The sequence below is a fragment of the Crocodylus siamensis genome, chromosome 4 (assembly GCF_052110815.1).
Source record: "Crocodylus siamensis isolate JL-2025a chromosome 4, ASM5211081v1, whole genome shotgun sequence".
Taxonomy (NCBI): domain Eukaryota; kingdom Metazoa; phylum Chordata; order Crocodylia; family Crocodylidae; genus Crocodylus; species Crocodylus siamensis.
In genome coordinates this window covers 79,663,663-79,679,546 of record NC_143398.1, presented here as the reverse complement: position 1 = coordinate 79,679,546, position 15,884 = coordinate 79,663,663, and the positions used below count along the sequence as shown (strand labels likewise).

The 15,884-nt window shown below is 37.7% G+C and overlaps 1 protein-coding gene across 1 annotated transcript in view; it reads right to left on the bottom strand.

Annotated features, from left to right (window-relative positions):
• The window catches only part of LRRIQ1 (leucine rich repeats and IQ motif containing 1), a 172,518-nt gene that overhangs the window by 12,236 nt on the left and 144,398 nt on the right, over positions 1-15,884 (bottom strand). The window contains exon 26 of the mRNA XM_090042636.1: positions 12,549-12,669. Within this exon, the coding sequence (XP_089898762.1) occupies positions 12,549-12,669 (121 nt within the window). The remainder of the gene's footprint in view (positions 1-12,548; positions 12,670-15,884) is intronic.

Genomic DNA, 15,884 nt, shown 5'->3' with positions numbered 1-15,884 from the left:
CTCTTCCTCCTCCTCCTTGCCTCCTTACTTATCCAGGTAATCCCTATTATGCTGTGTGGCTGCAGCTTAACTGCTTGTAAAGACTGAGGCAAAGTAGTTGTTGAGTAGCAGGCCTTCTTTGCATCTTTGGTTAAGATTTCCCCGATTAGGAGTTGGGAGAGACAGAACACAGAGTAACAGCTGAGTTGGAGGCAGAGGAAATCGAAACTGGCTTTAAAGAGAGATTGGGTCTGGCACTCAGGGAGAAAAATCATAAAGAGGAGACTGGGACTTAGTGGTGGTGGAACATGAGACAGGTAGAGGAGCTACAGAAACTGGGCTAAGAAAGTGACAACTGATGGGAAAGGAGGTAAAAGAAAGAAGATCTATCAGAAGCTACTATGCTGAGGAAAACCTGGGAATGCCTGGGTAAAGAAACTGGAATAAGGATTTGACTGGGAAGGATTGTACAAGTGGACAAAAGTTTGTGATGGGAGACTGTGGAGATGGGGAGTATAGGCAGGAGAGGGTACTGAAGACAGAGGGGGAGAAAAAAAGAGGAATATATTATAGGGGTAATGGAAGCTAGTAGGAAAGAGGAACAGGTGGGATGAGGAGTTAGGGGAACAACAATGGGACTGGATAATGGTAGACTGTGAATGGTTGTAGAAACTGGGACAGAGTGTTTGCAGAGGGAGGCTAAATGGCTTAGCAAGAAAAGTAAGACTGGGAAGGGAGAGATGGGGAGATGGCTGTGAGGAGAACGGGCCTGGAATAAGGAACATGAGACAGGGAGATAGTTTTGAGGGGAGGGGAAAGAAGAGATCAGCTTTTGTAGTGACAAGTCCTCAACAGGACAACTACAGAGCCTGAAATGGAACCCAAGATTTCTGTATCTAATTCTTCTGATGTTAGTAAATACCTATGAAAACACAGGTAACGTGCTGTTTCACACCTGTGGTAACAACTCATTACTGCTTACTAACTACTTCTATTATTTATACAGTTAACTTGGTATCAGAGATTTGGGCAGAATCTCTGCTCTCCCAAGCAGTCTATATGGGTATCAATATTATGTCCCATGAGGCAATTTTGAGAGGTTCTAGAATTAAAGCTTTTGGCGCAACCTGAATCTGTCTCTCTTATGTGTATACACTATGTTAAAGTCCTAATTACATGAGCACATTTTTCCCTCCATACTTGCATCTTTTCTGCTCAGATGATGAATGGAAGTGTCTTGTCTAGCACTTCATATGCTGTAGAAGTTGAGGTGTACACTGAATAAGACAAGGGATTGCAGGAAGAGAAATGGCATTCTTCAGCCTGAGATAAATGAATGTTGTCCTGTCACCACCATAGACAGTGAGTGCATCTACACAAGTCAGACACTATGTTAGCATAGTGATGAGCTACGGTGACACAGATTGTCACCATGGTGACATAGCGTCGGTGGGCACAAAATGTGATGCTGACAGTATTGCACACTAGCAACAAACTCATTGCTACTGTGCAGCAGGGTCAGAAATGACCCGTGCACCACTCGGACTGTGCAGTAAAGTCAGTCACTGTGAAGTCATTTAGTACTTAATGCAAGTACTAAATGACTGTGCAGTAACAACGGTGCAGTTGGGCGCATGTGTAGACATGCCCAGTGTGTGAGAAATTATGCAAGTCACTTAAGCTAATCTTTTCATAGGTGTTAATTGTATGTTCCTCATTTTCTGAATATCTGACTTGAGACTTTTGGGTTTCATATGCAGAAATTCTGAATGCTTAGAACTACAAGTGAAGTTAATAGGACAAAATTCCGATTTGCTCCTCAGGCTTTTAAACAGTGCTGTTTAAGTCTCACACCACTTAAAATTTAAGACACTTGCCCCTAGGAGAATGTGTCAAAGAGGCATGACTAAGTCCTCAGATTCCAGATACAGTCAATGGAGAGAGTTAGCTGTGTCTAAAGATTGATAAAGAAAAAATAAAAATTGACAGTGGAGTTGTCTGTAGAGATTAGGCTCTATTAGGATCTATTTCAGAATATGTCTGAAGTCCTGTCCCTTTCTATGTAATTGACACAAGACTATACATTACAAATGTATGTCCATTCAAGAGTTAGAGCACCAAGTCCCTTCTGAGGTTAGGCATTTAATTAAGTAGGGATCTCAGGATATATCTATGAAGTATTCCATATCATGTCCCAGCAGGGATGCTCTGAACCCATTTGGTCTACCCATTTGGGTCCACATGCTTCAAGTGCTGAAATGTGGTGGGGAATCCATTCCAGGAATGTTCCTCTATGGTTGTTCTTGAGATTGTGGTCTCCCTGTAGTGATTTTGCTGCTTTTCTTGGTTTGGAACACATGAGAAGAAGCAAATACAGGGGATTTGCTCAACACTGTACCCAGTAGGACACTGGGTACAGTTGTGCTTGGTTCACATTCAGACAAATTATGATTAGAACATTTACCAAGGAAATGGGAGACATGAATGATAGACCCTTCTCAGCTTCAAGATGAGGACAAATGAAAAGTCTTGCAATTAGAACAGAACAATCTGCAATTAGAACAGCACAAACACAAATCTGGGAACCCTTGGCTAAGCTACAATATTACAGAAAAGGACTTGGGAATTATCCAAAATATCCATAAAATAAATGTGAATCAACAGCGTGTTACTGTTGCAAAACAAGCCAAAAGCATACTGGATTATATTATCAAGTGTGTAGCCTGCAAGTCATGGGAAACAATGCTTTCACTATTTAGCATTGATGAGGCCTCACTTGAGGTACTATGTTCAATATTGGGTACTGCAGTTCAAAAAAACATCTATTGTAGACAAATTGGAGATTCCAGCAAAAATTTAGAGATCTAGGGAAAAGATTTACAAGGAAAGGCTGTAGGCACTGGTATTATATAGTCTGGAGAAGAGTGAGCATGGATTTGATAATAATTTTCAAGTGCATATCACTAAATTAAAGCTGAGACCCAGAGAAGAAAAAAATCAAGAGTGAAAGAACAAGTGATGGGAAGACAAAGCAAAGGAGATGGAAATATTTGCTGATAGCCACAATATAAACAGTTTCTTCACCACAACAAAAGCACATAAAAATATGTCCCTCTGAGGTCCAAGGGTAGAAAAACACTCCTTAAAGACAGGTCATGGTGAAGGAGAATTTTCAAGAGTTCCTGAACGAGATTCTAATGATGAAGACAACACCATGAAATCCATCCCACAACAACCAACTAAAGACTATTTTTCAGACTGACCATTTAAGAGGCCTTGAAAGTCAGTTAGCAGATGAAGAACAATAAAGCATGTAGTCCTGAATTAATATCAGCTGGAATTTATGAGAAAGATAGAAAAAAGCTCTCTCACCAACTGTACATCATTATTATGAAAATCCAGAAACACGGACAGATTCCCAGTGACTTGAGAGATGCCAGAACTGTTACTGTATTTATAAAAGGAGACAGACTGGATTACAGCAGTGATTGTGGTATTGATCTCCTGTCCATAACTGGGAAGATCCTCACCCACATTCTCTTTAATAGACTCACTATCCTCACTGATGAGATTCTACCTGAGTCCCAGTGTAGTTCCAGACTACACAGAGGTACAATCGATATGATCATTGCTGCTAGACAGCTCAGAAGTGCCATAAGCAACACTGCAATCTTTACATGGCCTTCATTGACCTGACTAAGGCCTTTGATTCAATCCACCAAGAGGCCCTATAGCAGATCTTGATGAGATCTGGACACCTGCCAAAACTTGTTACATCAGACTTCTCTCTACAACAACGTGACAGCAATCATACTAAGCAATGGTTTGGAAATGTTCAAAGTTAGAACTAGAGTTAAGCAGGGTTGTGACTGCACCAACACCCTTTCCATCTATATTACAGCTATTCCACATCTCATTGCTGACAGGCTTCCATCTAGTGTCAGCATCCAGTATTGCAAGGATGGAAATCTCTTTAACATCAACCGGTTTCCATTACTGATCTTCGATATATTGACATTTATGTCGTGTGTACAGTGAACTGAAGAGCTCCAGGTAATTCTTAGCTGTTTCTGAGAAGCACACAGAATGCTTGAACTCACTGTCGACCTCACAAAAACCAAGATCCTTTACCAACCCACCCCAAACCAACCAGCTGCTCCTGCACGTATTATAGTATTAAGGGCAATCCTTGGAGAATATTGAGCATTTCCTTTACCCGGCTAACCACCTTTCTCAAAAAGTAAACAGGGACAATGATATTCAACACTGGATAAAATCTGCCCGTGCTGCCTTTGGATGTCTCTTAAACTGTTTTTAATGGTCATGATATCAGGATCCACAGGAAACTTCTTGTCTACCAGGCTGTTATCCCCACCCTGTTGTATGGGTTTAAATTTGGATGACATACTGGAAACACCTGAAAGCTTTGGAACATTACTGTCAGCAGTTCCTTCAAACAATCCTCCATATCAACTGGAAGGAGAGAAGTCATGCCAGCTTTAGCCAGCATTCTGGCTAAAGCAAACACTGCCAATATTGAAGTCATGTTTGTACAGCATCAGCTCCAAGTTATAAGGATGGCATACAGCCACCTCCCAAAATACTAACTAAGCAAAGGGCACCACTCTCAAGGTGGGCAAAAGAAGAGATTCAATGATACCTTGAAGATAAATCTGAAGAAATGTGTTATTAACATCAGTATCTGGCAGATTCAAGCACTGAATGGTATTGCAATGTATTATAAAGCAGCAATCATTTTGAGCAAACTTGCTTCACGATGGAGGTGGACAGAGGATCTACTTCTTCCCAGGTCTATTTGCCAGGTCTGCAGTCGAACATGTAGATCTAGGATCAACCACCTCAGTCACCTATGGACTCAATGACTTCCCTATTTCCTGAAAAAAATCATTCTTGTATTGAAAGACTGCTGTAGCCACTGACTTAATAAGAATGAGAAATAATTCTGAGAAAAGATTTATTAATAAATATTAATTCAGTTTCACCATTGACTTCAGCAGAGCCAGATTTCACCTCAAATATCAAGCTTTTTATTTAGATTCATTATTGGTTTTCATCATCATCTGGGCATTAAACTTGAAGTCCTGACCTTAAAAACCCCAGCATCTGTTAGGGTGTTTTAAGGAAACAGAGGGAGGGCAACTATTGTATAGAGATCTTATATGCCAGTTGTACTTCACTGAACTATTCTTCAGAATGGTAGAAACACATAAAAAATATATTCTTACTATTGATCCTAAAAACTCAGATCTTACTTCTGTTACATTCAACAGCAACATGTTTTACCTTAACTTTTATTAAAAAAAAAAAAAAAAAAATCAATAATAATAGGGCTTTTCCCCAACAAAATATGCAGCCACCAAATAAAAGTAAGTTCTTTGTTGGAGAAATCCTATATACAGGCTCATTACTCCCCCCATTACTTCCCCCCCACCTCCTCCCATTACCATTATTCATGGTATATTCAGGAAGATTAATTATGTAGTGTTAAAAAAACACCATATGTATTCAAACAGCTGTGAAAATGGTAAGTTTATAGGAAAATTCACGAATACATTAAAGCCTGATTCTACTAACAGTTAGAAATATGCTTTTGAGTGGTCTTGTTGAAATTAATGGGAACACACACACAGGCAAAATTATGAATTTAAAGTATTTATAGGATCAAGTCTTAATGCATGCTGCTTCTAGAAAATATTATTTTATGAGCCTTATCTCAAACACACTTGTCCACTGAAGTCAGTGCAACTTCCCCTATGAACCAAGGCTATAAAACTGTGTATCTAAATTTTTAAAAGACTAAGTATCAATCAATAAAATGTATATAGCCATTTTAGGAAAAAAATACTAGGATGGTATATTTAAGATGCTTTCTATGCTAATAGTTGTGGAAAGATTTGTTGTCATTTTGCCCTAAAAACATTGAAGATGTTTTTAACAATACTTCTAAGGATAGAAGGAAAAACCCAATAAAATACTCCCTTGTTAAAGGTTTCTTTCACCTTCACTTATTAACATTTATACATCACAGTAATTTCATTGCTGTATTGAAGTCAATGGGAGTTTCACCCTTAACTTCAGTGGAGCTGAGATTTCACCCTAGAGGCCCAGTTTCTTATTCACTCTCATTATTACTTGTCATCATCTTCTAGAGGTCAAATCAAAGGTCTTGATCTAATAAGTAGCTGCATATGGGACATTTCTTGAATCTATGCACATTACGTTAAAGTAAGTGGAGTTTCATAAGGGTCAGGGTGATGCCTATGATGAGTTACTTCAGTTACGACTTCAGTTAAACTCAGAACCTTAGGTGGTAAGATCCAGAGAGACAACTTGGGAGTTTCAACAGTGTCTAAAAATTAGGAATCTGCTTCCAACACGGTGATTTAAAGAAATGGAGTTAGAGATCTTAGTCTTTATACAGTATATACAGATAATTTGGTGCTTCCACAGGTTGATCAACAAAAACACGTTCTAAGCACTGAAACACCTAAAGGAAATATTAGTTAACAGAAAACACTGGCTTTGTGGCTTACTTGTGAGGGCTCCCAATTGGTGGGGGGAAGGGGCACCTCCAATGACTAGCTAATCTAAGATGTATAAACAGTCTAAGAAAACAAGGATGAGAACCCAGGAATCCTTATCTTCCAATAACATGTGCTAACCACTACCCTCAGGGTTACAGTTTGATTTCCTTATTTTCCTTCAGGTCCCATAACCATTGAGTTCTAGACCAGCGGTTGGCAACCCCTGGCATGCATGCCAGAGCATGGCATTAGAAGACATGTTGCTTGGCATGCATGCCTCAGGACAGATGGTAGGGAAGGGGCCAGGGCTGTGCTGCCACAACAAGGATCAGGCCCCTTGCAGCTTCCCTGATATCTGCCTGGAGACACACGTGCACTCACTGCCAGCAATAAGACAAGCTGGGGCTCCACAGACCTCAGTGCAGCAGCTTGCAGCCTCCATGCTGCCTGCCACAGCTGGCTCTGGGCTTTGGACAGGCCCCTGCCACCTGTCACATTGCCCAGGATGCTCGCAGCAGGTGGTGAGAAGGCTGCAAGCCACTGCCCTGAGGTCTGTGGAGCCCTGGCCTAGCCCATTGCTGGTGGCAGGTGTATGTGCCTTGGGACAGATGGCAAAGAGGCTGGTGATGCATCGCCACAACAAGGATGAGGCCTCTCACAATTCCCCTGCCATCTGCCCCAGCACACCAACATCTTACAAGTCAAGGTTAGGGTGTTTTTTGGCACTCTGCCCAAAAATGTTGCTGACGCCTCTTCTAGCCTATACAGTAGCCCAGTTCAGCTGGATATATTGGGGTTGGGGGGTGAAACATACTAGACTCACAGAACACTTCTCAAAACCATCTCCAACAACCATCACTTCTCATATCATCTGAAAACATATTAGAATCACAGAACACTTCCCAAGCATGTTAACATGTAAGGTTCATATACCTGTCAGTTCAGCTACAGTATATTTCACTGCCCTCTGTTCAATGTAATTCAGGTCTAACCTGTATGTTGTTATTTTAGCTCATTGTAACCTAGAGAAAATGAAACCTTACTCCTACTTATGAAGGCATTCATTAGTGATGATTTCAGAGTTTAGACTATGTTCAGTTTTTCACTAGAGGAGGACTGAACATGCAGCACAACCTTTTCCCAATTTCCATTACTGATGTGGGAATATAGGTTTAATTGTATTATCTTCAACTCTATCTATTAAACAGTTAAAATGAATTAACAAAGGACAGTTTATATCTCTTTAAAACTATCCAGGAGACCCTCACCATTTGTGGGGGATCCGTTCTGGAGTTCCCCACAAATGGCAAAATCCACGAATACTGATGGGGGTCCCCATCAGGCCCCACAGCCGCCCCCTGTTTCCCACCGTCGCGAGAGGCTGGAAGCGTGGGGCTCCCCTGCAGCGCCTGGGGACTGACTGCGGCTGCCTCCAGGGAAGATGATGACGAGGCGCCCTGTCCTTGGCGCTCAGTCTGTGCCTGCCCAGCTCTGCCCTCCCCAGACCTGTGCAGTGCCTGGCTTAACTGCAGAGGCAGGAGTTCAGTGCAGTGCCAGAGGGAGCCACAGCGGTGTTCCCCCTGAACCACGGAGTTGGTGTGGTGCACCAGGAATATTCAAATCTGTGAACAGTGGATTCGTGTGTAGTGAGGAGTTTTTATTTATATGCAGCTTCTCACTGGAGACCAGGGGAATCTGAGAAAGGAATCTGCAATATGGGCAAGAAGTCTGAGATATAGCTCAGAAATAAGACATGTTTCCTGACCTGAAGAATTTCCAAATATGTAGAATTATAGCAAAGATTAGAACACAAGACTGAAGTACAGGGATTCTAAAATGTGGAAGATATTAACCCTGAGGAAGAAAAGAACAGGAAAGTGCAAAGAACTATATTAAGGAGGGGGTTTAGAGAGTAACTTTTCTTAATACAGGAGGACACCTTTACATGCACTCTGCAGGTGGGGGGGCGGGGGCAGTGCTTTAATTAAAGCGGCTCCGAGAGCCACTCTATTAAAGTGCTGCAGTGTCTCGTGTATTGGTGTCCCAATGCTTATAAGTGGCAGCAGGGGCACTTGAACTAGAGCGTGGTCCACAAGGGGACTAAAGTGCAGGGACACTGATGCACAAGGCACGGGCAGCTCCTGGAAAATGGTAATTACCACACTCCAGACAACTCAATTAATTGATTCTGTTGCAACATGCTGTTATTACAGTGTGTCAGTGCAGCTTTCATGCTCGTTTACAGAGACCCATAGATTTAAACTCTTCAGATGAAACTGTGAGAGTAAATGGGGATTGTATGAGGAATAAGAGTAAAAGCAAGCAGAGATGAAGAAAAGGACAAGATAGAACTTTGTAATCAATAACAAGATTGAAGATTTTCTAAGTGATTATGATGTAGCAGATGCCAGGAATGCAATGAAAGAATACAATCATACATTGATTTATCAGACAGGCAAAAAAGGAAGACAACTATCAACAAGTTTTGTAATAACTGGAGGAGAAAATGTGATAAGTAGGCTGGAGCATAGAGGTTCCTGTTTTGTTGTTAACTAGTTAACTCATAGGCTTTTATGTAGTTTTGTCTTTATAATAAACAAGTCCTTCAAAAGCTTTAATTTACTTGTCCTTCCAAATGATAAAAACCCATCTATATTTTAAATCTCTCTCTCAAACTGGTCCCGTTTCTAGTTTTATATAATCCATGCATCTATTAACATCTACTTATATCTAATAATATGTGTTAGTATGCTATTGATGTTGCCCAAAATAAATTACATGCACATTTCGTAACAGTTAAATTTCTCCAATATACATTAAGATAATTAAAATATTAAGTAGTATTGAACTTATACCTAAACTTTGCCTGAACCTCTGTTTAACAATGGAGCATGAATAATTACTGTTAAAGATATACAAAATAAGGTATAGTATAATAAGCTACATTGGGTATTTTATTCTCCCTACCCTTAATTCAGGAACAAAAGTGCATCAAACAAAATTGAAAGGTGGAAAGTTTTTATACATCAGAAAATAACTGTTTTCATAAAACACTTTACTTGCTTTTGGAACTCATTGCTACAATATATTACTGAAGTCAAGATTTACTGGGTTTTAAACACACATTATTTATGTGAAAAAAGAAAACATCCATACATAATGTAAAAAGTTTAAAACCAAATAAATATATTTTATGGACTCTCATACTTTATCTCATAAGTCAGACACTAACTAACAGGGGTGAAGTTGAAATTTTCCCTGAAGCTACCAGTGCTGGCTACTGTTGGAAAGGAGACACTGAACAAGGAAAGGAGGACTGACAAGTAGCTTGATCCAAAATGGTGATTTTTATATTTCTGTCCTATAGGTTGTAGTTTATTGATTTCTTTTTGTAGTCCAATTGAACCCACATCACAGAATTTTCTTTTTAAATATATCATGTGGAACCATATCAAATGCTTTACTGAAGTTGAGATATACTATGTCCACTTCATTTCCTTTATCCCTTAAACTCATTATTGTATCAAGGAATGAAATTAAGTTAGTTTAGCATGATGTTTTTTATTAACCCATTCTGCCTACTGTTTTAATTTTCCTCTAGTACTTACAAGCTGACTGGTTTTCAGATATTGAGTTAAACTAGCTGGATTGTAATGCCATCTGTCCTCTTTTTTGTTTTTCTTAAAATGGTTGCACTTCATAGTACTATTTGCCTAATTGTAGTGTTTTTTGCTCATCATTTTGGCCAAGATTTCAATAGTATGGGGACTTACTATTTGGTTACCAAGTAGTTATCTAATAATCTATATAAGCACTATTTTAAAATGCCACCTGCTTCTATGAATGAGAATTCTTGACTGTGAGTGGGAACATCTTTCCATATCTATTTATCTAGTGCCTGTAACAATGAAGTTTTGACTCTGATGTCTAAAGTAGATAATGTATACAAGTCTGCATTGCTGAAAGCACATGGTTTAGACATTCTCAAGAAGCTTTAAGTTAGGGAAGGGATAGTGCCCTTGGCATAATTACAAGGCCACCTTCATGAAAACACACATGGCTCACAAAGAACAACTCCACTGTATTATACAGACCAGACCAGGGGTCAGCAATGTTTTTAGGCAGAGTGCCAAAAACACCCACAACCTTGACTTGTAGGATGTTGGTGTGCTAGGGGCAGATGGTGGGGGAACCACAAAGGGCCCGATCCTTGCTGTGGCAGTGCAGTCTTGGCCCCTCCCCTGCTGTCCGCCCCAAGGCATGTGCCAAGCAAAATGCCTTCAAGTGCCAAACTCTGGCACCCCTGCTGGTGATTGCCTACTAAACTTCCTCTTAACATCAGTCGCATCTCATTTTTTCTAAACTAATATGTTTACTTGGTCAGTTATAAACCCCTCTATATTAACTAGCTTTACTGACTGCAACAATATCATCTTCATGTTTTCATTCCACAGGATCCCAAGGCACTTTGTGGTTATAATGAACAAAACACAGACTGTTTACTATGAACTTTTATGCCATGAAAAGGCTAACATATCTGGGGTTGAAGCGAGGGAACATTTAAGCTTTTATGGGTGGAAAAATAGGTTTGTTATAATATTAATATACAATATACTTATATATTTAAAGTATATTAATATACTTCTATGATGTATCATTTGAGATTCATACATCTGTATTCTTTAGGATATGTATAATAATGAAATGTTGCATAGAATTGCAGATAAAATACACAAATGCATGAACATAATTTTATGGACAACAAATGAACATAATGGGTTCAATCCTATTCCATATCATGTTATTTGGACTTCTTACCATTGACATAAGTACAGGATTAGAGTCACTGCTGTTTTTTTTTTTGCCAACAGTGGCTTTTAACACTAGCTGTGTTCTAGCAGTAGCTTCAGTTCACTTTATTTTAAAAGCTGAAACAAATATTTAAGCAAAATCTAGATAAAGAAAATTACATATGCTTTTATATGTGCTTTTCCTTTAGGATTTTCTTGATTTTTCACCTATAGATTCAATTTTCATTTAAATTAATTAATCAATAATCATGGCAATAGGTAAAGATTTGATCAAAATAACCAAAGCCATTAATCAGCTATGATTGTTGTTGTTGAAATAGGCTATTTTACTTTGATATGAACAATCAGAAATAAAGTTCCACCACATACTAGTGACCTGCACAAATCTGTCTAGGTCATTTAATACTTCTTGTACTTCCTCTTAAGTCATTTAGTATTTCTGGGTTTCATTCATTTCTGGAAAAAAAAATCACATTTTCCAATGATTGAATAAAAATATAAATAACATATAGAATGCAATCTGACAGAATTTTTTCCCAGTTTTTGTTAATTAGATTGACTACAAGAAGAAAAAGTTTAAGCTTAATAAAATTCATACTTTTAAGCTTTTCAAATAATTATTAGATCATTTCTCTCAGGTATCAATTATTCAGTGTATTTCTGTGACATTAAAATAGTATTAAATTTTTTCTAAAATTTAAAAGGACCACTTGCCACTGTGTAACTAGAATGCAGTAGTCATTACTTACAACATCTAACTTAGGAAATGATTTCAGTTCAGTATGTGATTTGATCTGGAAACATATACTAGAACTTATTTTTTGTATATAATGAATTTTCCTAAATATTTAGTTAACTTTTAGGGAAGAAAGAAAAAAATGCTTTTTTTTTTACAACTGCTTTTATAATTAAGAGATAGAAAAAAATAATGTATTTCTAGGAAATGAATGAACAAAAGATTTAGTATAGTTCACCAGGGAATTAAAAAAAATCTAATCATGTTAATTTTTCAACCGATTTAAGCTTTTATACATAAATATGTAAAACACAAGTGAAAGTTGCAGGTAAGTAGTAAACGAGTACACACATTACTAGAAATCTGGAATGCTGGTATGCTACTCCTGTTTATATGAGAACTTAGTTAGACATTCAGTTCCACCAACTCATTTTAAAGTAATTTTTAAAGTGAATATTGAAAGAAACCACAACTTACTTGAAGATCCTGCTGAGTGTCTGTGCGCCTGATTATTTTTTTCTCTGTTCTGAGTCAAAGCACTTCCACTGGTCATGGAAACAAGGTCTAAATCTGTGTCTTCTCTACTTACAGGGCTTGCCTGGGAGCAGTGGGAGAGAATGTACACAATCATGAAACAAAATATGACATTTTCTGAATGCAGCTCACATTACCCCAAATAAACAAACAGGCTCTGTCAAACAACCTTCTTCAAAATGATACCACAATCCTTTATTGCTGCCTAGGCTGAACAAATGCACTATGTCAAAGCATTTTTGTAAATAAGAGCCGATCTTAAAATTGTGGTTTGTGATCTGAGTCAGTACAACAACAAAAGAAAACATTTTAGTACAGTAATTTTGAAGAAAATCAATCTTGCAGACAGCTGATGAAACCTTAAACAGCTTAAGATCATTTACTGACCAGCCTATAATTTAAGTCATAGCTGAATGCCAGAAATGTCATACTGGATTATTTTCTGCAACATTTATGTTTTATCCAGGGCAAGTATCAGTTCTATCAATCAAGCATCCAGTAAGTAATTTAATCTTTTAGCTGTTTGCTACTTAACCATACCCATCAGAAAGCATTTAAATTATACTTTAGGTAAGAGTTTTATATTAATTATAATCTTCTAAAATGCAATGATTGTATATGCTGATGGTGGGATGGTGGATGCTGATAAAACTACGTAAAGCAAAACAGAATTGAAAATGTAACTCTTGCTTTAGGAGGGGGCTTCAGATCGCAGGAATTTGTGAAGCATGGTGTAGAAACAATGACCCGGAAGATACTCTGTTCCACAGATATTACTCTTGGGATTGCGAACTCACAGGTACTCATTAAGACTGCCTCTAACTTGACGTTCAAAATAATTTTCCACTGGCTGGTAGCTGTCCTTGTAACTTTAATACACAATCTTCTCTTAGCTGATAGTATTACAACGATTTGCAAGTTGTTTAATTTTTCCACTGCAAAAAAATGGTTATTTTTGGCCTTATTTAAAACTGTAAAACAGTATGTTAAAACTGACAGAAGTTACAGGAGATCAATATCTTTGAAAATTAGGCTTTGGTTTACATACTTATATAGATTCAAATTAAACAGGGTTGATATATCATTCATATTTTCATTTCACACATACTGGACTGTTTCCCAATGGCAAAAATGGAACTTTCATAAGGTTAATTTTGGCTCAAAAATGGCAAAGCAAAAAGTTCCAGTAATATTAAATGAGTAAGCCAGGGCAATTTTTTAAGAATATACCCATAATTAGCAGATGTACTTACACTTAGACCTCTGACTATAGTATAATAGGGATGAATAACTATTCATGATATTTGTTGCTATATCAGCTAAAATAAATCACAGCAAAGTATACTCTGTTAAAATAATATAAACATTAAAAAACTCATTAACTACTGTGCCAAATTTGATCCAAACTTCAGGAAAGGCCAAATTCAAAATTTTCAGAATCACTGGAAATACTCTCTTGGAATCCAATAGCTCAGGTTCAAAACTGAAGCAGAAATCCAACACATTTTAACATTTTACCAGAATTTTTAAGAACAAAATTATAAAGCATTTCAACTGAACAAGTGACAAAATATTTAACTCTTTGTATTTCAGTTTTAGTCTTATTCCTGTCAAGTAGGGGTACCAAACTCGTCAGGTCCATAGGGCCAGATCAGGTCCATGGGCCCATGCCCTCATGCCTGATCCAGCACACACGGGACTCAGCCTCAGCAAATGTTGCAGGCAGCGCAGCCGGGAACCCAGGCCCAGTGAGTGCCACATGCAGTGCAGGGCTGGTCCAGCACAGTGTGTTGGTCCATAGGGCAGCACCAGGAGTTGGATTAAAGAGCTCTGCAGGCAACATCCAGCTTGTTGGCCGTATGTTTGACACTCCTGCTATAAAAAAGTCTTTTAAAATTAACTGGAAATTAAGTTCTATACATGTAGGTAATATTGTGGATGTCAGTGGACTCTTCATGTGCTTAGTTTAAGACTTATGCTTAAGTACTTTGCTGAATTAGTGGCCTACTCTTCACTCGCTCTCAAAGACTTCGAGTAGTCTTAACTAGTAAAGTGATACAGTTCATCATCCTTAGATTTAATTTTTATTATGAAGTTTAAGGATAATATTTTATCAGAAAAAAAGCTTTGTACATTCATGGAATGGGCAGAAATGTCACTGTTGAAGGATTTCATAGCTCATAGCTATAGTATACTCTGTAATTAGGTTTTTAAAAGTTCATCTTAAAACGAAATCCTGAAAATGAAAAGTAATTTTAATTCTCTTACACAGAATCAAGAGTTAAATATAAATCAGGGCATACTATGAGGCACTATATTATTATTTACTAGTGTAAAACACAGTAGCAACATATTTTTTTCTGAATATGTAGGGGATTACAGAGAATTTGCATGTGCTACTTTTCTTTTTTGAATTTACATATTTGTTCTCTTCGAGTTTGCCTACATTTCTCCTTCCCTTGGCATTTTGAATGCTGCTAAATGTTAACTTATTTTTGGTTCTAATTTTACAGCTTTGAACTGACTTGGATTATAAAAACATATGTAATATATTCAAATTTTAACATCAAAATCTAGAAAAACTAATATAAATATTTTTAAATTGTATTTAACAGTCAATAATGTGTACAAACCACATAATTATTTCATTACATATACACACACTGTTTGCAGCATTAGAGATGCATTTTATTCCATTTTCTATTTTATGAGACCTTTCATTGCATTTTCCTGTCTAATATGTTTATGTGGAGCAGCTGTGTAATTATGTGGCATAAGCTGCGACAATCTTATAGCACTGCCAGTTATGTGGGCGCACCACAAAATCTCTGCTGTTTTTGCTGTGGGATTTGCAAAGTATTTTGTGGACAAAACTGCTTAGTATATACTACTTGTATATACACGTAGGTAGATATATTTATAGAAAATTACATATGTATAATTGCAATTTATATATAATGTTAATGGTTTATAAAACCTTTCAGCTTGGTATAATGCCTGTTTAAGATTCTACCCCAAAATAATAATCATAGCTAGTTAAAGTCATAGAGTCAAACGGCTTTTTATTAATAGATTTCAAAGAGCTCTATAAAGGAAACAAAAAGGTCAGTATCTTTACTACTATTTTACAAATGATAAAACTAAGGAAGAAAGATATTAAATGATTTGCCTATGGTTACTCAACAGGTCAATGACAACAGAGAATTACTGGCTCTGAATTGTCAGTCCAATTCTCTATATTCCTGCCTGCCTACACTACCTCAGAGAGCCCCTGCTTTG